The 22,616-nt window shown below is 43.6% G+C and overlaps 1 protein-coding gene across 4 annotated transcripts in view; it reads left to right on the forward strand.

Moving 5' to 3' along the window:
- LOC141105859 (alpha-2-macroglobulin-like protein 1) overlaps positions 1-19,285 on the forward strand; it is a 236,430-nt gene extending 217,145 nt beyond the window's left edge. For 3 of the 4 annotated variants that reach the window (XM_073596004.1, XM_073596005.1, XM_073596003.1), the window contains 4 exons: positions 7,327-7,392; positions 11,568-11,670; positions 14,659-14,723; positions 19,033-19,285. In XM_073596004.1, the coding sequence (XP_073452105.1) occupies positions 7,327-7,392; positions 11,568-11,670; positions 14,659-14,699 (210 nt within the window). In that variant the 3' untranslated portion in view covers positions 14,700-14,723; positions 19,033-19,285. Of the gene's footprint in view, positions 1-7,326; positions 7,393-11,567; positions 11,671-14,658; positions 14,724-19,032 lie in introns of those variants that run through there. The other variant, XR_012235667.1, reaches the window with a different exon arrangement.
- Positions 19,286-22,616: the final 3,331 nt, after the last annotated feature.

Genomic DNA, 22,616 nt, shown 5'->3' on the forward strand with positions numbered 1-22,616 from the left:
ATCCATGTATTTCTCCGGCTCCGGTTCGGGTAGTCTCTGGGGTAGGCCTCAACCACGGCCGCGGGAAGCCTTCACATATCCCACCTTCCTTGGAGCAGGTGCAACGGGGATAGGTGTAGTAGACGTGGAAATAAAGGTAATGTCCGCTGAGGAAGCGGTAACAGCAACATCTTCCTCGGAAGCACTCACGTTAGCAGACGAGATCACGGCCTGTTGCTCTCCAGCAGCAATGGCAGTAGTTTCCACTGTGGCAATTCCTGTAGCCCAATCCACACGATAAGCACGGGGCGACATGGTAGGTTGCTCCACTGTGAACAAATATTCTCCGCACTGTAAACATCGGACAAATGGACGGAGATGTATGGCCAGTCCTTCACACTTGTGGCAAAGCATGCCCAGCCCTTCGATATCTCCAACAGTGTATAACACAAATCGCCCCTGTGGCATCAAACGAATGCCGGTATCTGTCAGCAGGGTTCCGGTCAGCATAGCACCCGCAGCGGTACTTGTAGGGAACATCTTAGATCCCATAGTTGACGGTACCAATGGAAAAGAAGATATGGCTGCACTCTGATCCTCTCAGCACGATCACGAGGCTTCTCTTTTCCTTTGGCGCCAAACACACACACACGTGTCCCACGCGGCAACAAGTAGGTTAGGCTCCTCCCACTTGTTCTTCTGATCACGTAGCTCCTGGGCTTTTACTTCTCACCCGCAGCCTACGCAGTCAGAAATAAAGTCCTGCAATTTAACCCCTTCTCCTCCTGGCAAAAGTGACAAAGTCCAGAAACTTCCTTTAACATAAACTCCCGGTGAAATACTTCTCAGGGTTGCGGGAGGTTGACGGCTAACAATCCCGGACGACGCCCCCCACATGTAGCAATAACTCACGGTGGAGCTGCTGGTTTAAAGCGGGCTGTTACCGTCACCTCTGTTACCTCAATTTCACCAGAACCGGGTCTAGGGTCCCGTTGAGCTTAATACCAGACAATGTAGGCACCAGACACTTGAGTATCTTTTCCAATGCTTTAATAAAGAGTAACTGAAGGAAGTAGCAGGAAAGAGGTAGAAGAAGAGTTGCAGGGAAGTTCAAATACCTTTTCTTGATGTAGTATTAGAAATTGGAATCTTGTAGATGAATGTACTTTCTTTTTGGAGTTGAATCTTTGCCCGCCTGGATAGGTTTCTCTCACTAACCTAGCAGCCGGTACGCAGCACGAACAAAAGTCTCTGCCACAGACTTCAATGGAATAGAAACCCGTACGATCCTCTGCCACAGGATGTAATGGTTTACGATGGATAGCAAACACAGCACTAGAACCTTTAAGCCGACCCGGCAGTACTATGCGGTAGGTTAACTTTAGGATGCGTCCTCCAACTGAGTCACCAGGCCCCTCTCCAGACCAGCACTCTGCATGATCCTTCCATGACGGGTCCTCCCCTGGGATCTTCTCAGTTGTCCAGCTTCTTCCCGTAGGACAGACAGCCCAGGACCATTCCCTTGCCGCTGTGGTAGGCCCCAGACAAGCTTCTGGGCCCACCCACACGCTGCAGCAACATGGTCCTCCCGGTCGGAGGACCACGCGGTAGTACTCCTAACACATACCTTAAAACATGGCGTCTGTCCCATAAATATCCTCTCCCAGAATGCAACTCGGAGGACCACCTCCGCCGAGTTATCTCCGGGACAGAAGAGCACTCATACGCTTCAACGTGTTGCTTTTCCAACACCGACCCATGGTGACAACAACATCCACAGGCACAGTGTGAAACTACATGCACACAGACAAACTGAAACAGAGGCTAAATCTGACTATGTATGAAACAGATAACCCACTAAATTTACCTATAAGCGGTAGATTGAAAATCTACCAGCGCTACATATAGAATGCATTAAGATAAAAAACCTTCTGACTTTACAACCACTTTAACCACTTGCCAATGTAAACAGATCCCCGTTCTGACAGGGGAGTAGAGAGAGATCGTCTGTTCCTAGTGATCAAGAACAGCGATCTCTCTCTTCTCCCAGTCAGTCCACTCCCCCCACAGTTAAAAAAAAAAAAAAAACTCCCTAGGGAATACTTAACTCCTTGATCGCCCCCTAGTGTTAACCCCTTCCCTGCCAGTGTCCTTTTTACAGTAATCAGTGCATTTTTACAGCACTGATCGCTGTATAAATGTCACTGGTCCCAAAAAAGTGTTAAAAGTGTCCGATCTGTCCACTGCAATGTCGTGGTCGCACTAAAAATTGCTCATCACCACCATTACTAGTAAAAAAAAAAAAAAAACTCATAATAAAAATGCCATAAATCCTTTCCCCTTTTGCGCAAACCAATCAATAAACGCTTTTTGGGATTTTTTTTTACCAAAAATATGTAGGAGAATACATATTGGCCTAAACTAATGAAGAAATTTATTTTTATGTTTTTTTTATTTATTTATTATAGCAAAAAGTAAAGAATATTGTTTTTTTTTTTTTTTTTTTCAAAATTGTTGCTCTTTTTTTTGTTTATAGCGCAAAAAATAAAAACTGTAGAGGTGATCAAATACCACCAAAAGAAAGCTCTATTTGTGGGAAAAAAGGACATAAATTTTGTTTGGGTACAACGTTGCACTAATGCGCAATTGTCAGTTAAAGCGACGCAGTTCCGAATCGCAAAAAATGGCCTGGTCATTAAGGGAGAAATCCTTCCGGGGCAGAAATGGTTAAGGCGACTGTACAACACTTATAACTGTAGTGACCTCCTGGACCTCTAGAGGCCTGATGGTGACCTCCAGAGTCAGGGAGAGCTGACATCCATCTTCGTAGAGTGGGTTAACAGGCATGGTGGGTGTAATGCAAGATGAAATGATGGGTGCCAGTCACTTTTTGAATGCAAATAAAGAGATTTATTGTCTCTTAACAAGAACTATGGGAGAGAGGGTTAGGGCCAGGACACCCTTAGGTAGATGCAATGACAATGCAATGACAGTTAGCAGACTCCGAGACACAATAGGCAGACAGATATACAGTTCAAAGCCTCCAGTCGGATACAACTTCTGTATTGGTAGGACCGCGGTCTCCTATGGCAACTAAGCTTTTAACAGTTTCCAAAGATCTTCACACACAGAAATTGTCAACGGAGTACAGTTCTTCGCTTATCTCACAGTTTCCCACTGTAGGTCTTCAATCACTGAGCTCCCAGTCTCTCACGAGACTTGCAGATCCCAGCCGCCCGCTGGATCCCCTGAGCTCTTCCACAGCTAACCCGCTGTATACTTCTCAAGCGTCACCCCCACTAACCCACTGGGTTCCTGGCTTGGCACTTGCTGAAGCTTTCCCACTTCTTCACTGTCCCCAGCTGGTGAGAAGACTGCTCTAGTACTTCTTCAAGCTTACTCACAGTAGTCTCTGGTAATAAATTGGATGGTCCCTCAGTGGCAACTGCTTCCCCTTTACCTCCGACCACGACTGGTTCCCCGTCTGGCGGAACCTTTGTAACTCGGTTGGACTCCAATCCTGCAGTCCCAATCCTACGCTGCTTCTCCTGCTCCTGGATAGGCCTCAGGCAGCCTAGCAGCCAGTTGTCCCCGGGATAGGCCACAGGCTTCTGGACCAGCAACTGGGGACGACATAACACACGTCCACTCAGACAGCCGTCCAGGTGGCACAGAACCTTGATCACCTGACTCCACCCAAATAAATAGGCTCTCCCAGCAGGCCAAGGGACTAAAGAAACCCCTGCCAATAGGCTGAGACACCCCATCCATTCATAATCTGACCTTGCTATGCCAGTGTCAATCTAATGTCACCAGCAACAGTGCCACCAAGTGACAGAAGAGAAAAGGTGCAGCAACTATAGAGAGGATCAGTGGATCTTCTAACAACCAGAACATTTACTATCTGGCAAACTAAATTTGTGAGCAACCCTGCCTAAACACCAGGGTGCTACATAACCAATATGCTCAATCAATGTGCAGCGCTACAACAGGATTGCACTCTAGATGCACTCTAGAGCAAAGAAAAGATTCTCCCAATATACAGTTGCCAGTAGTATTATCAGCTCACCAGCGATAGTAGATATTAGAGCATCATATATCATCCATTAGGTATTACCATTAGGTATCACCTGGTGTAAACAGTAAATTGCCACATGTGAGCCTTCACCCAAACATTGCACTCACCAGATAGAGAAATGACATGAGCATCAATCAGTAGCCTGGACTCAATCCTCTTCAGTGAATGCCATGGATTGCATAGGGAATGATACATTGGATCTCCACACTAGGTAAAAAAGCTCACCAAATCACGAGCCTAGAAAGACTTTTCTGGTGTAGTATTTATTGACTTAAAATTAAAAAAATCAGTAAAACATGAATTAAGTGCACTTACATAGGTAGCCGCCGTTGCGCATGGAAATGGCGGCGTGACGTCAGCAAACAGGCCCCTACCAACGCGTTCCGTGGCATGCACGATCTCAGAGACAATTGTCTCCTGATTTCCACCCACTGGCTATTTAGGGGCTTATTATTTGGCATCAGATCCAGGCATTCCCTTGAGTATGTGCGTGGCATAAAATGTATCAGAGGGCCTATTTGCTGACGCCACACCGCTGTTTCCATGTGCGTTTAGAACAGTGGCTGCTTATGTAAGTGCACTTTATGTTTTACCATGTTTTGCTGATTTTATGAATTTTAAGTCAATAAATACTACACTATAAAAGACTTTCTTGGCTCCTGGTTTGGTGAGCTTTTTCACGTAGTGTGGCGATTCAAGGTATCCTTCCCTATGCAATCCATGCCATTCACTGAAGAGGCTACTGACTGATGCTCATGTCATTTCTCTATCTGGTGAGTGCAATGTTTGGATGAAGGCTCAAGTGTGGCGATTTACTGTTTACATTGGGTAATACCTAATGGATGATATATGATGCTCTAATATCTGCTATCTATGATGAGCTGATAGTACTACTGGCAACTGTATATTGGGATATACATGGGATTTATAATCTTTTATTTCTATGGACTCCTTTGCTCTAGATTAGGGGTCTCCAAACTTTTTAAACAAAGGGCCAGTTAACTGTCTTTCAGACTTTAGGGGGCCGGACTTTCAGAAGTTAGAGAAGAAAATGTTCTTTAAAAATGTGTATCACCACAGAGTGGTACTGTGTATACGACACACTAATAATTAATTCCACGTCCCTATAATTGAGGTAATTGGAAGAAATTTTGAATAATGGACTTTGTAGGCATAACACAAAAATGTTTTTAAAAAAAGTTACAGTATTTATTACAAAAAATAAAACTAGAGAACACATACATAGACTTGCATAAATTCACAGATAATACCTATGAGCATGTTAATTACACCATCTACATAATAAATAAGTATTGAAAAAATAATTTGGATAACCGAACCAGCTTGCTCTACATGTTACGCGTTTAGTAACGCTTCCTCAGGAGCTTTTGGCATATTATTTTCCAAAAAGAAGAAAAAATATATATAGAATAAACTGAGCAGGGAATAATGTCCTCAACCTTAGTGGACATCCAGATAAAACAGATCTTCAAGTTGCTTATTGAAATGGTCTAATGAAGACAAATTGTACCAGATACACTAGTTAGTGATAGCTGATACGAACACTAGCGTCCGGAACAACCAGGTATAGGCTAAGTCAGTTTTGGACTTCCCACCATAGGAAAGCCAACAGTCCAGAGATTACTAAATGGTCCCTGATAGGTATCTTTAGAATAGTGTCTTCTGGAGCTTCCCGCTCAGATGACAGCGCCGCACCAGGTAAAAGCAGCTGTGTTCACATTACTGAACGCGTAACATGTAGAGCAAGCTGAGCTGAGTTATATGCGATACACTGTCTCTTCGTAATTTGTTACTATTGGAAAAAGGGAACTGTTCGGTTATCCAAATCTTTTCAATACTTATTTATTATGTAGATGGTGTAATTAACATGCTCATAGATATTATCTGTGAATTTATGCAAGTCTATGTATGTGTTCTCTAGTTTTATTTTTTGTAATAAATACTGTAACTTTTTAAAAAAAACTTTTTTGTGTTATGCCTACAAAGTCCATTATTCAAAATTTCTTCCAATGACCTAGAGAAGAAAATGACCTGGTTTCAATAGGAGTAAACAATGCCCAATCTTTGGAATTAGGGGAGGAATAGTACCCCATCGTTGGTGTCAGTGGAAGGAATAGTGAACCATAATTAGTGTCAGTGGGTGGAATTGTGCCCCATCGTTGTTGTCATTGGGAGGAACAGTGCCTCATCATTGGTATTGGAGGAATGGTGCCCCACTGTTGCTGTCAGTGGAAGGAATGATGTTCCATTGTTGAAGTCAGTGGGTGGAATAGTGCCTCAAGGGCCAGATAAAAGTATGCAAAGGGCCACAGTTTGAGGACCCCTGCTCTAGATCACAACTGTTTTGCACTATTGAAATATTAGTGTAGTATCCTGTTGTAGCGTTGCACATTGAGTAAAAATTTGGGAATGTATTCATTTGAGAGCCTACTAAGGCTATTAAAAAAAGAACTCCAGGAATTGCAGAATTCTTTAAAAAAATCAGCTGTTTTATGAGTTGTGTCAGCTGTACTTCCAGTGCTCCAGCTGTGGACCTTTAGGTCTCCGATACAGGCTATGCCTGATGAAGGAGCACGCATGCTCCGAACGCGTGCATGCCCATAGCATCACCGAGAGCCGGGAAACACAAACAGAGGATCCATGCTGTACCTCTCCTGCCCCAGCTGCTTCTTTTCTCTTTTTAGGTCTCCGATACAGCAGCTGCAGATTCCTTTGCAGACATTCTGCCGCCCCTATTCTCTTCCTCTCCAATTATGGAAGGCTTTGTGTTACAAAGTATTCTGTGAATGGACACCAGAAGGGAGAGACGGGCCGAGCAGCTGCTGTGTAGAAAAGCATATCTTAGCTGTCAAAGTGCTGGGAGTCCAGCGATAACGGTACTTTTGACGCTCTATAAAAAAATAAATAGTAAATAAAAAAATTAAATGCAGATCCACAAGGTAGCATACACCTCCTTGGACTCAAACCCTTAAAAGCCAGTTGCAGTTCATGGAGTTCTGCTTTAAGGGTTACCTAAATTTAGAAAAAAAAATGAACACCAATATGTACTTGGATAACACTTTTGATAAAGCAATACACAATTTTAATCCAGACATTTTGTAATAAGTCACAAAGTTTTTACTGTATTCATCAAATAATAATATTTTACATGTTTTGTCTGAGTTTTAGATTGAGGAGCAGATGCTACCACTGTATAGCACACATTAGTGTGCTTCTAACTTTTGTTTGTTTATTCAATTTTTCTTCAGATGACAAAGGGCTTGGTGAAGAGAACTGAAAAAGAAGGGGACATTGTTAATATTTATATTTCAGAGGTATGATGATAAGAAACTATGAACAAGGTTAAACAAAAGGGCTCATACACACTGAGCTTAAAAAATGCTGCTTATACAATTGTTGAGCATTTTTTATTTCAATTTGTAAATCGGCTCTTGATTGGATAGATTGATAGCAGCGCAGCCATTGGCTCCCGCTGCTGTCAATCAAATCCAATGATGCTGGATTCGGGAGGGCCCCCACAAGGTAACCCCCAGAGAGAGCACTTCTCGTAGGGGGTTTACCGATGCGGGGAGGAGCCACGAGCGTGGTTGGGGGACCCCAGAAGATGATAATCGGGGACACACTATGCAAAATGAACTGCATAGTGGAGGTAAGAATGACATGTTTGTTGCTTAAAAAAAAAAAAAACACACAAGGGTTTACAACCCCTTTTAATGAATTCTACTGGCCAGAGTAAAATAATTATCTGGCCAGTAGAATGCATTCACACTCAAATGCTTTACGTGTATAAGCGTGCATATAGCATATGCAATATATGGCTTTTTAGCACATTTTTGTATGCTGTATTTTCCTACCAGCAATTCTGGCATTCAGATACACTTGTTCAGATGCCCTGTGTGCATGAGGCCAAAAAGGATAAAAAGGCAAAAGCACTAATGGATTTTTTTAGCATAGTGTGAAGAGCAGTAGCTTCCCAGATAGCAAACAATTGAGCTGCAAGTTTGAAAATGACTTGTTAAGCTATTGCTAGACTTGTCAGGATTCACAAGTGTGTTGCATAATTGCAGCAAGTCCGCATTGTATGACTCCAGATCAACTTTCTTTGCAAACATTCTGCAAGTCTGCTGCAAGTTCTCATTCAGTTATGTTGTGCTATAGTCATCAGAGGGGTCACTGTGGCTGAATTTTCATGCTGTAGACTTGCAGAGCTCTTGCTGTAGACTCACCATTGCAACTTTGCTCTTGCTAGAGACTTGCCACACAAATTTGCTACAAATTGGAAAATTGTCAATTAGAACTTGTGCTTCAAGTGCTCTGCAAGTGTACAACTCTCCAGTGAAAATGTGCAGCAAGTTAACAGACTTACAATTCAACACTGCCGCAAATTTGTGACAAGATATCCTTGCTGTCTCGGTTATAGATACCAATCAGATGTGAAATCCAGTAGATTATAAAGTCAAATCAATGAAAGTTGTTTTCAGATTAGTCATCTGTTGCACATCTGCCCTTGGCGCGGGTTAATATAGGCAACTGGATCTTTCATAGGCCTTTCCAACCCTTTGTCTTCTGTTCACAGAAGCTGTACTATAGCTTCCTGCAATTAAAAGCACTCTATGAATGAAGAAGGTGGACCTTTTATTATTTCTGTCCTCCGTTCCTCAAACGTTTTATTTCATGGAAACAATAGTATGCCCTCTCTTAATGGAGGAGGGGGGGAAAGACAGTGCAAAGTTGCCACTTTTGAACAAGTGCCTGTGACAGGTCCAGATGCTTGTATTAACCCTCCCAGCACTGGAAGATCACAATTGCAGGGTATATGGGGGCAGAGGACTGAAGATTTCAGTGCACATGGCTGCCATCAGCACCAGGGACACTTCTCATTCAATGCAAGTACTGTCCCTGATGCTGACATAAAAATAAATAAATAATATTTTACTAAACTTAAAGCACAGGGCGTATACCAAAAGCAAACATTTATATAGCACTACGCTCCGTAGTTTCAGAGGACAGGAGTCCCCACTGCTGCACAGCCAGTCACACAGCATTTCCTTCTTGTATCCAGACACAGAAATGAGTCCTTTGGCTTGTTTTTGTTGTTTTTATTAGAGCATGATAACTTGGATGGAGTTAGGGATTATGGGATGCCCAAGTTGAAAAATGTCCAACAAACAAAACCAGAGATAACTTCCACCCTATTTACAGATTCCACTTCTTCCTTCCTCCTGCACAAAATTGGTTCCAAGATGAAACTCATTTGGGAGTTTTAGTGCCCATTCGCACCAGAAACTGCACATACCCTCTGCTGGGTTCACTCCTTAGGGAACTAACAGTCTCTCGTTAGCCCTGTGTGTTCACCCACACAGGGATATACAAGTGTCCCATGCATCCCTGTGCAGGCAGTCCCATCACTGTCACATTGCTGACAATTGGAAGGCAGCGGCTGAACGGACACAGCCACTATTCCCAGTCTGAGGTCTGTGCGGATGCACGGCCCTGAATGCACCCAGGGTTGACACCTGCGCATCCCCGTTTAGGTAATCAGAGCCATCACACAGGGCACAGATTCAATCGCCTTGGGTGACTGTGGTCTAAATCTGCTAGTCCATCTAACACTACCTTTCCCCAAGATTAACAATGCTGCCATCCAAAGGTATCTCAGTTGCTCCTTCATCCAGAGTGGGGGCACCCTAATACAAAAAGTGTGTTGCTGGCCAGATCACCAGGTGAAAGCAGAAGAAAAAAAAAAGAAAATCAATGCAGGGACCTGCTATATATTACATTTTTGGTTTGAAAGGGTGTAACTAGAGGAATAAAGGAGAAGAGTACAACAGACCAATAAGTCTGGATTGATTCAGAGAACAGAAGATATCATATGAAAGCCACGTTAAAGAAGAAAAATGTTGACAAACCAGAAAGTAAAAAATGAGGAGGCAAGAGGAAACTCATTTTGGAGTTTTAGCGCCCATTCACACCAGAAACTTCACATACCTGTGCCTTTTTGACTGCAAGTTTACGTGCATTTGAAGCGAGCTTGAATGCGTTTTGCGCTGTGTTTAGCAGTTTGCAGTGCATTTTTCTATACGTTTTTGGGTTTGGCTTTCTTGGCTTAATGGAGCGCGCTCCCTGCATTTGCGGTGTGGAAAAATGCAGCATGCTCTTATTTTTTAGCTGTGCTGAACTGCACTGCATTGATGTGAACTGTGCCCATAGGATCACCTTGATTTTTTACGCTTTAAACTTTAAATAAACCAAAAATAACAGTAAGGGTCCTTTCACACCGAACGCAGTTGGATGCATTTTGAACTGCACTCCACCTGCATAGACAGCCTAAAATCAAGGTGATCCTATGGGCACAGTTCACACCTGTGCAGTGCAGTTCAGCACAGCTAAAAAATAAGAGCATGCTGCATTTCTCCGCACAGCAAATGCAGGGAACGCGCTCCTTTAAAGCGGAGTTCTGCTTAAAAAAAAATTAAAAGTCAGCAGCTACAAATACTGCAACTGCTGACTTTTAATAATCGGACACTTACCTGTCCCAGGATCCAGCGATGCGGGGGATCGAAGCCCCGCTCGCCTCCCCCTCGGCTCGGCGGTGCCGGAATTGTAACTCTGGGCGCCCGGCTCTGGCTTCACTGCCGGGCACCCACTGCACATTGGCGAGCCGTGCCGCGTCGTGACTGGCCACGCAATCATCTGGGACCTGTGACGTGTCCCAGATGATTGCCTAGAGGGAGGGGGAGAGGTGATCTTCCTTCTGGCGCCAAGGGAAGTGACGTAAGGAGCAGAGGTGAGTTAGGAGGCAGATTATGAGGGACCCCCTAGCAACAGGCACTAAGAGGTGAGTAAAAAAAATTTTTTTTTCCCAAATTTTATTAATTGATTTTAATGCAGCTGAAAAATGCTAAAATAATTTTAGGAGTGGAACTCCACTTTAAGCCAAGAAAGCCAAACCCAAAAACGTATAGAAAAATGCACTGCAAACCGCTAAACACAGCGCGAAACGCATTCAAGCGCGCTTCAAATGCACGTAAACTTGCAGTCAAAAAGGCACAGGTATGTGCAGTTTCTGGTGTGAATAGGCACTAAAACTCCCAAATGAGTTTCCTCTTGCCTCCTCATTTTTTACTTTCTGGTTTGTCAACATTTTTCTTCTTTAATATGGCTTTCATGTGATATCTTCTGTTCTCTTTAGGAATCAATCCAGATTTATTGGTCTGTTGTACTCTTCTCCTTTATTCCTTTAGTTACACCCTTTCATCCAGTCTTTCCTTCACTTCTGTTTTCTCCTTACTTTTTCAGATCTTGCCTTTACTTCTAATGCCATTGTTTGCCTTCATACAATTGTCACTCTTTATCTCTTTGCTCAGATCACCTATCATTCTCTGCAGAGTTTTACTCCTCTTATCTTCCCTCTTCATGTTAGTCTCCCTTTTTGAAAATTGGTTCATTATTTTAAGTTACAGCTAGTGTTTCCCATTGTTTTCCACAGTTGTGTAGAACATACGAGAGCTTTTCCTTTTCAGCTGATGAAGAATTTACGGTACAAAATCAAAAACCTAAAATGATTAAGGCCATTGACTACTATGATATAGGTATGCTAAAGTTACTAAAACATTTACACTTATCATAAGGTCCATAACAGATGTGTTCCATGTATTCCCTTTTTTCCTTCTCATTGTGTGTTTTTTCCACAGAGATGTATATGAAACCAATGATTTCAAAGCATTATCACAGCCATGTGCACAAAATTAATTCTCAGCAGACTAAAAGGAAATCAGGATATTCCATACTCTCTGGCTTCCATGTGTCATTGTCATGTGCCTGGCTGATATAGTGTAAAGAAAGCAGTATTTTAGAAATTGTTAGGACCGTTGCTTTGCCCTATCTTGCCATTATATACCTTGTTATAACCATAAAATTCAAATTGGTTTCCCATTTAGAAAAAAATATCTCTAACAGAAATGTTATTTTTAGTATACAAGCTATTATTACAAAATAAAGAGGAAGTTTAGCCAAAACAACTTGATTAAAGGGACATTCTTCAGCAAGGAACATACATTCCACATTATTATTTATGCTACCACAATTTTTGTGTTCTGTAAATTGTCTCCAGCATTGCTTCTGTTTCGTCTTGCTGGAGGCTGCCATTTTGCTAAAGCCCAGAGCCCCTGAGCAGCAGTATATCTTTAGGCTGTCAGCAGATTGGACTCTACATTTTTTGGCACAGTACCTAAAAATGAAGCACAACTAAACATGTGCAGAGCAGGGTGAGGCAGTGTATTACTGGACTTTAAACAGTATAGGCACTTATTTTTTAATGTTTTACATAGCTATATCTGCAAAAGGGGCCAGCCTGAGGTGATCGAGCAGGACCTAATTTTCTGACTAACGTTCCACTGTAACGAGGTATCCTAAGTTAAATATTTAACAAAAATTAAGCTTTAGGCTCATAATTGCAGCCAGTTACATGATCAGTAAAAATAAATGTATAAATGATATGATCCTTTCACTGCACAGGATCTTGAAGGACTGATTTAGACTGTTTAGTTAGAGTTGCTTGTTAGCTAATGTTGTCTGATCAGTGTCCCAAATTTTTACTTTATTTTGTCACAGAATTTTTTCCAAATTTTGGATTTACCATTATTTTCTGTCTTCGTGGTATGGGTCACCAGGACAAACAGAGAGCCTGAATCTCCCCAGTGGGGACACGGACAGCAAAAGGAACTTGACAGGGATTCTAATCCTCCCCTGACCTATCCAAAACTAGCTATACATACTGTATATAGTAAATAAATACTTGTATAGTAAAATAAATTGGGTTTATATATTTTTTTCCTTTATGTCCACATTAACCACTTCTGCTCTCATATCTGTATACCCAGTATGGGCTAGAGCAAGTTTTACATCTCCACTATGGGTCAGTTTACATGGTGATAACTTAGGATAATAAATAATACATAGTATGCAATTAATTAAAAAAAAATGTTGAAGGTTTTTTTCTTTCATTGTCATATGCAAATGAAAGGTAAAACATTTGATCCACATATGAATGAAATAGTAAATACAATGAAAAAATATTGATTCATTGTACTTACTCAAAGACACTTGCAGACAATCTGCAAATGTCATTTTATACAGGAGCAGCTGCATTTGCTGTGTACTGCAAAGCATTTACCAGCTGTCATTTTGACAGCCAGTAATAATGGTGGGGGAGTGTCAGCAGAAGCAGAGGAGATGGATGTAATAGATGCATTCTAAAAACATTAAAGTTTGGTTAGGACATATTTCTTTTGTTCAAAACCCTCAAGTACGTAAAATGTTTCTGTATGACAGTCTAAACAAGTACTAGATCTAGTTACTATGGGATGCACAAGAATAAATTAAACAAAACACTTCCTTTCTTTTCCCAAACTGAGCAAAATCCTCAGTCTTTTGTGTCTTGCATGCCGTCCTTCCCAGACACTGTAGCTCACAATGTGAGGCTAGGTTCACACCATTGCGAATTGGATGCGGGTTCCACACATCCAATTCGCAATAGCAGGAGATTTTGACCGACTCTCTATGGAGCCGGTTCACATATCTCCGCTGCGGCTCCGGTCTGAATTTGCACGGGAGCCCTGTGCGTCTTTTGGTCCATTTCAAGTCTGAATTCAGTCAAAAATTTGGTCTGAAATCGCACCTGAAGCGGTGAACGGGGACACACAGGACCCCTGCTGGGAGCCACATCGGTATTAGATGTGAACCCAGCCTAAGGGTTTCAGCAAAAGAAATCAATACAGAAAGCACTCCAGCAAGCAGTGGGCAGGACTATGTGTGGATGGGTGCTGTATATCAAGCTACAGGATTGTGAATTAGCAATGACAATGCTGATAGCTAAGTCTCCTGCAAAGTTTTTACGTCCCAATTTAGTGCAAGCAGCCACAGCTGACATGACATGTGAGTGGCAACTCTGCTCTGACTTTAGGAGCAGTGCAGTATTGTTGCCACATCGCCACAGGAAGCTGCTTTAGGTGGCAGGATCAATACATACTGTATTTTTAAGACTTTGCAGGGCTTTGTTCAGCAATCAATATTGACCAATCAGGCTTTTGTTAAAGAATCCCCTGATGCCAGAGAAACATCTTATGTTTAAGGACCTATGTCCATGGGCTTTGGGCTTGAGTCAATGTCATCAATTTGAGAAGTTCCTGAGGCTATTTAGAATACCTTGAAATACTTTTAAGCTGCAGATGACCTGCTTCAAATTGGTTTTGCATTCCAACAGATTTGTATGGGAATGCAAAACCCACCTAAAGCGGTCAAAAGCCTATTGACTGAGGCCCTGAACCTTTTCACTTTCTTTCAAGGGAACCTATCAGGACAGCTGTCATACCAGTATGAGCATTTGTCTGCATGTACAGAGGGTTGTGTGTTCTGCCTCAGATATAACACTAACTCCAGAAGATGGACATTAGCAATGTCTACCATTGGATGACTGCCTTGGCTGTGACAGATGACAGCTGCCTCTACATGTTCTTTGCCCTTTAATTTCAAGGGAAATATTTCAAAAATTCCTAAACCTTTCTTTTTTTCTTTGACAGGAGAGAACGCTGTTACTATGTATGATGTGCCCAATTACTGAACAAAGCGAATATAATTCAAGATGGTAATTAATTACTCTTGCAGTCTTAGCCATTCTCATTTTGAAAAGGCAATCCACGTTTTTAGATTTTGTTGGGGGGGGCGCAAGTTACTGTTTGGATGTGAATACGTTTTTAGTTGGATTTGGAGAGAAGGGTCAAGATGCTACCTTATACCTGCAGTAGAACGGGACAAGATTCTATAGCACCCAAGGTCAAAGTGTGCCCCTCCACCCCATGGTCTGAGTTAGTTCAGCATTATACATTGCAGGTCCTACCTTTTTGTGCCACTCTCCAGTGGGCAGGACCGCTCTCCCTACACATCGTGGGTACCTCTTCCTGTATACGTGCTCATTAATGCCTGAGACTAGGCGGGGCCACGGTCATGTGAAGATCAAAATTAAGGCGAAACGTCAATTTAGAAGTGAGCTGTACACCTTGCGCAGCTGTGCGACAACATGCAGATTCTTACTGTGAAACACTCCATCCCATATTGCTGCACACCTGGTCTTCCAGAATGTAGCACTTAGAGGGGTCATCGCTGAGCTTGTGTCTCGCTCCACCAGTCCAGCTTTTCTCTGCCACCTCCCTTCCAGTGACAGAATAGGGTCCTGCCATGCACTAAGCGCAGACCTCATTTGTGCACAGTGCACTTAATTAACTCCTTCAACTCTCCCGTACCATGTGAATAGGTCCATGGGGTCTCAGTACCCAGGGTACCTCTGCCCTTCCTCACTACTGGAGGACCTGACACCCATGCCAAATACCACTGTCTGGCTGCCCATTCCCACCAGCTCATGGTTACCCGTAGCAACAACACACTTACAGTCAACGCTTCTGCTGAGTTAACCCTTCATAATGGCCTTCCATTCTTTTCTCTTCACCCCCTTATGTGCTTACAGACTCTGTTCTTCCAGATACTCCATGTATCTCCATGCACCGTTTTGAATAACTTCAGACCAGGCATGAAACAGTTGATCAGACTTTTCTAGACAACTCGGCAAGACAGTCCACAGTGCAATAACAGTGCCTTCCTAACTAGCTATACCCAGGCTGCTGGTGCATGCCTTTACCCAAGTTGAGAGTCTATTATGTGGAGGAGTCCTGGCTGAGGTAGACTTTCTTAGAGTGTGCTTCAAATGAAGCTGGTTATAACATCTTCAGGCTTGGCCTCTCGATTCCTTCCCATACAGGCCATGGCCGATGGCTGAGCAGAGCCATCCCCCTATTTGACAGCACAGGGTGGAGGGCGAGCTCAGAAAAGCCTGGGAAAATGACTTGTTTAACACCTTCCCACCTGGGGAAATAACTACAGTAATTCGACACAACCTACCTGTAGGCACATGCTTACACTCCTCCTGCTGAAGGGTGGCTGCCTCTTCTACCTGCCTCCTGACCTGGTCCTGGCAGTAGATGTATGAGGGCCTGTACACACAGGTCTGCTGCTTGTGAAGAATTTGGATATTAGATGTTAGATGTGAGGAAGATTGATTTAGATATCTTCTTATGTTCAAGAACATGTTTGCAGACTCTAATGCCGCGTACACACGAGCGGACTTTACGGCAGACTTTGCTCGGCGAACTTTTCGACAGACTTTACGACGGACTTTCTGAATGAACGGACTTGCCTACACACAATCCACCAAAGTCCGTCGAATTCGTACGTGATGACGTACGACTGGACTAAAACAAGGAAGTTCATAGCCAGTAGCCAATAGCTTCCCTAGCGTGGCTTTTTGTCCATCGAACATACAGACGAGCGGACTTTTCGACCGGACTCGATTTCGACGGATTGATTTAAAACATGTTTCAAATCTAAGTCCGTCCAACTTTTGAGAAAACTAAGTCCGCTGGAGCCCACACACAATCGAATTGTCTGACGAAATCCAGTCCACCGGGCAAAGTCTGCCGTAAAGTCCGCTTGTGTGTACGCGGCATAAGCAAAGACAACATGGGGGCAGTATAACTTTATTTTCTAAGCTATGATATAATTACTGCCTTTGTCACAGCAAAGTCTATATGCGATTCTGCAATCATATACACAAGGATATTCATACAACCAGGGCCGTCTTTAGCGCAGGGCAAACGGGGCACTTGCCCTGGGCCCAATCTTTGTTGGGGGGCCCGCGCTAGCCGTGAATTGGGGCCCTGATCACAGCTTTGCAGAGAGCACAGAGGACACGGGAGGATGTATTCCTCGCTAGCCAGCTGAGAGGGGGCGGGGCCGGGAGCTCCACTGACGCTCTGACCCCACCCACATGCAGCCTGTGTACTCGGAAAAGAGCTTCTGTAGTGAGAGCCAGTGATCGGAGTGCGAGTGTCAGTGGAGCTTCCGGCCCCACCCCCTCTATACTGGCTGGTGAATACAGGGGTCCGGGGGCGGGGCCCGGAGCTACAATGACACTCCCACTCCGATCACTGTCTCTCACTACAGGCGCTCTATTCCCAGTACACAGGCTGCACGTGGGTGGGGTCAGAGCGTCAGTGGAGCTCCCGGCCCCGCCCCTCTCAGCTGGCTAGCGCGGAATACATCCTCCCACGTTCTCTGTGCACTCTGCAAAGCTGTCATCGGGGCGGCCATTCACGGGTGATGTGGGCCCAGGGCCCACCCAACAAAGCATCAGTGGAACTCCCAGCTGCTTTAGTGAGAGCAGAGAGTGAAAGCCCCGCCCACACACCTGAATGTATGTAGTGAGTTTGGCTGGCCAGGTATGTCCTTACAACCATAGAATGCCTGACTGTTTAAACCCTGAGCTGTGTTATTTAACTGTAAAGCTGTGCATTGCTGAAAGTTCTCTGACCATCCCCTGTATAATGTCTGCAGTCTCTGATTGTCTCCTGCAGTATGCCCGCAGTCTCTGATTGTCTCCTGCAGTATGTCCGCAGTCTCTGATTGTCTCCTGCAGTATGTCCGCAGTCCCTGATTGTCTCCTGCAGTATGCCCGCAGTCTCTGATTGTCTCCTGCAGTATGTCCGCAGTCCCTGATTGTCTCCTGCAGTATGTCCGCAGTCCCTGATTGTCTCCTGCAGTATGTCCGCAGTCCCTGATTGTCTCCTGCAGTATGTCCGCAGTCTCTGATTGTCTCCTGCAGTATGTCCGCAGTCTCTGATTGTCTCCTGCAGTATGTCCGCAGTCTCTGATTGTCTCCTGCAGTATGTCCGCAGTCTCTGATTGTCTCCTGCCGTATGTCCGCAGTCTCTGATTGTCTCCTGCCGTATGTCCGCAGTCATTGGTAATCTCCTGCAGTATGTCCGCAGTCTCTGATTGTCTCCTGCAGTATGTCCGCAGTCTCTGATTGTCTCCTGCAGTATGTCTGCGGTCTCTGATTGTCTCCTGCAGTATGTCCGCAGTCTCTGTTAATCTCCTGCAGTATGTCCGCAGTCTCTGATTGTCTCCTGCAGTATGTCCGCAGTTTCTGATTGTCTCCTGCAGTATGTCCGCAGTTTCTGATTGTCTCCTGCAGTATGTCCGCAGTCTCTGATTGTCTCCTGCAGTATGTCCGCAGTCTCTGATTGTCTCCTGCAGTATGTCCGCAGTCCCTGATTGTCTCCTGCAGTATTTCCGCAGTCTCTGATTGTCTCCTGCAGTATTTCCGCAGTCTCTGATTGTCTCCTGCAGTATGTCCGCAGTCTCTGATTGTCTCCTGCAGTATGTCCGCAGTCTCTGATTGTCTCCTGCAGTATGTCCGCAGTCTCTGATTGTCTCCTGCAGTATGTCCGCAGTCTCTGGTAATCTCCTGCAGTATGTCCGCAGTCTCTGGTAATCTCCTGCAGTATGTCCGCAGTCTCTGATTCTCTCCTGCAGTATGTCCGCAGTCTCTGAACCTCTCCTGTAGTATGTGTATTAATGTGCCCCTTTACTTGCTCAATTATTTGGGATTGCTCCACTGCTCAGTGAGAGGTAATGATGTGCATGAACCTCTAGCAACCAATCAGCAAACAGTAGTGATCTGCTTTAATCTCTAGCAACCAATCAGTAAGTGCTAATGATGTGCTGTAACCCCTAGCAACCAATTAGTGAGCGCTAATAATGTACATTAACCTCTAGCAACCAATCGGCAAGCAGAAATTATGTGTTGTAACCTCTAGAAACCAGCCATTGAGCAGTAATGATAGGCTGTAACCTCTGGCAAACAATTGCAATCGCTGCGTGATCTGCTGCAGTAAACTGATTTTGAGTCTACCTGCTATTTTTTGTATGTTTTAGAATGGAGGGGGGGCCCCAAGAAAATGTTTGCCCAGGGCCCAATCAAAATTAAAGACGGCCCTGCATACAACACCAATTCAATTTATTCACACGTACTATCTCTCTCTCTCTCTCTGAAAAATTTCCAGCAATGTCCATATACCAGAGAAGAGATTTCTACGTCTACCACCGAGTGAAGCCACCACAGTATTTGATCACTGAGAAAACTTCAGAAAAAGAAAATGAGAAAGAAAGCAGGCATTCTTATGGACAATATTGAAGCAAAGATCTCAAAAAATGATATGGCATATATTGTATATACTTGTCTCAAAGTGAACTCAGTTCAAGTATATTTAAAGCCAAAACTTTTTTATTTTGAATAAAAGTAGTACAGGGTTAAAACCGCTGTTTGTTTTTTTTTTGCCATCTTTGTCTCATTAGGGAGATTTCACTTCCTGTCCTGTAGACTCAACAGGAAATGAGATGATATCTTTCCAATGTAAGGTAAATCCCCTCTAAGGCTCGGTTCACACCGCTGCGCTGTGAATTTGTTCCGTTTTTTTGTCCTGTGTGAGGTGCAAATTTACCGCAAATTTACAGCGATTTTACAGCGAATTTCAGGAGTTGGACATAGCTGCGATTGATATTCTAGCCAATGGAATCATAATGGAAAAAAAAAAAAAAAGAGGTGTTAACTTCTTGTGTACTTCCTGTTTTTTGTGGAGAGTAGTGTGGTGGAATTCGCACATATGTGAACCATCAATGCGATTCAAGAACGATTTACATTGATGTCTATGGAGAATACATTTGCAACGCAGTAAACTCGCACAAGACCCTTTTTTTTAATCGCATCGCATTCGTAGAGGAATCGCGACGCATGTATGTGAACGACCGTCATTGAAAACAATGACTTTAGGGATGACATGCGAATTTAAAGTGTTTTTGATGCATCGCATTCGTTATGAACTCGCATCAGTGTGAATCGGGCCTTAAACTGCTGTCACATGAAGAAGTGTCCCCATGGGAAGATTTCCTCATTTATTCCTGTTCTGGTGGCAAATTTTCTAATTACAGTGCCTTGAAAAAGTATTCATACCCCTTGAAATTTTCCACAATTTGTCATGTTACAACCAAAAGGTAAATGTATTTTATTGTGATAGACCAACACAAAGTGGCACATAATTGTGAAGTGGAAGGAAAATAATAAATGGTTTTCAAAACTTTTTACAAATAAATATCTGACAAGTGTGGCGTGTATTTGCATTCAGCCCCCCTGAGTCAATACTTTGTAGAACCACCTTTCACTGCAATTACAGCTGCAAGTCTTTTTGGGGATGTCTCTACCAGCTTTGCACATCTAGAGAGTGAAATTTGTGCCCATTCTTCTCTGCAAAATATCTCAAGCTCTGTCAGAATTAGAGAGTGTGAATGTCCCAAACGGGGACACAGACAGCAATAAGAACCTGACGGGTGTTCTAACCTCTTATTCCCTATCCAAATCTAAAAACAAAGCTTTGCCTTTAACTATAAAATATATAATCACTGCAAATTAAGCTGCCATAACTTCTACACAGGATGTCATCACACCAGTTATAAGATGGATGTCAGTGTTTCTCATTTATATTGAAGTGTATACCTCTGTTTGAAAGTTGGCATTAAAGCGGAGTTCCACCCTAAAGTGGAACTTCCGTTCATCGAATTCCTCCCCCCCTCCAGTGCCTCAATTGGCACCTTTCAGGAGGGAAGGGGGGTGCAGATACCTGTATAATACAGGTATCTGCACCCACTTCCGGGCATAGCTAGCCGCAAGTGCCCGCCACCCCCCCACCCCCGTTGTGTTGTGGGAAACACACAGTTCCCACAACACAACGGGGACCAGTGTAGACGCGCAGCGCGACTCGCGCATGCGCAGTAGGGAACCGGGCAGTGAAGCCGCAACGCTTCACTTCCTGATTCCCTGACCGAGAATGGTGGCGGGGGCAGCCGAGAGACGAGCGATCGATCGGCTTCGGCTGCCGACATCGCTGGATCCTGGGACAGGTAAGTGTCCATTTATTAAAAGTCAGCAGCTGCAGTATTTGTAGCTGCTGGCTTTTAATATTTTTGTTTAAGGTGGAGCTCCTCTTTAACCAAATGCCACCCAGTGTGAACCACCTAAACTCAAACTCCTCTTTGCTTGGCTAAATTTACCAGTATCATTTAATTGTGTACTGTATAAAGATTTATAATCCATTATGTTTTTAATAACTTTAAATAATATATGGTATCCATTATACAGTATATCAGATCTCTAAGATAAAATAATTATATATAAGATCTGTAAAATGCTAATTTGTTGTGATAAACTTGTCAAGAAGCAGAGCTGTCTTATGAGCGTTATTTCAACATCATTCTCCCTAGGTACTTCAGAATGATAATGCAATTTAGTAAAGCTCGCCTATTCTGTCGTGTGATTATTTTACTAAAAAACGCTGGTATTAGAGGGCAGCATGTGGTTTACTTTAAGGCCCCATTTACACAGGTGGCCAGGGGGTGCTAAAAATTAGTAGTTGGGCCATGGTTTTATCACCCAGCCCTGAGTTAACATGGGCACTGGCCATGTCAGTACACACTTCGGTGGTCAATCTGCAATTTGTTTGTAAAATGCTACCCTTGCAAGTGGCCGCAACCACTCTGCAACCATGTGTAATGTGGTTGTGGCATGGCGTGCAGTGGCCTTTCAATGGTTAAAACAGCGTCCAGATCTCCGCTAATTGTGAGCGGAGCGGAGCGAGCGGCACCGATATACACATACTCGGCTAGGCTCGGCTCCTCTCACAGTCATGCTCAGCCGAGCCGAGCCTAGCCGAGTACACTTGGCTATTTTATATCGGCGCCGCTCGCTCCGCTCCACTCACAATCAGCAGAGGTCGGCGGGGATCGCCAAGAGGAGCTGAGATACACAGGACATCTGGCTCTGTGTATCTCAGCCATATTTAAACTGACAGTGACACTGACAAGGCTGTAAATGACACTGACAAGGCTGCAGATGGACACTGATAAGGCTGCATTGATGGGCATTTAAATGTAAGTTTTTTTTCCTTACACTTCCCTCCTAAAAGTTTTTTTCCTTAAAATTCCCTCCTAAACTTGGGGTGCGTGTTATACGCCGGCGCGTGTTATATGCTGATAAATACGGTAATCAAATTTTGTTGCTTTGCAGCCTGAAATGAAGACAGACACAGTTTTTTTTTTTTTAATACAGCTGTATTTACTAGTGCAACTTAGCATTCAAATGAAAGATAGAACACCAACATGTCAGAAAATAAATGAAAAACAGAATTACTGAGTTAGTTAGAACCCCCCCCCCAAAAAAAAATTACTTGTAAACCCAATCAGAAGTAGCTAATTACCTTCTCAGTGGCACACAAAGCCATTTGACTTTCAAATGTGGTCATTCTGAAAAGAGCTTTCCTGGAGCATTTCAGTCCATGGTAATGCAACTGAAGCACACAACATTGGGTGGCAAGGCACTGTCAAAAGATCTCTGGGATAAAGTTGTGGTAAGGTACAAGTCAGGGGGTGGATACAACATTTTCAAAGGCTTTAACAATGCAGAGAAACACAGTGAAGTCAATTATTAGGAAGTGGAAGGTATTTGGTACAACACAGACCCTCTCTGGATCAGGACATCATTCCAAACTGGATGAAACAACCAGAGGGAAACTGGTCAGATAGGCCTACAGCAACCCTG

Source organism: Aquarana catesbeiana, linkage group LG08, assembly GCF_042186555.1.
Source record: "Aquarana catesbeiana isolate 2022-GZ linkage group LG08, ASM4218655v1, whole genome shotgun sequence".
In the NCBI taxonomy this organism is placed as follows: domain Eukaryota; kingdom Metazoa; phylum Chordata; class Amphibia; order Anura; family Ranidae; genus Aquarana; species Aquarana catesbeiana.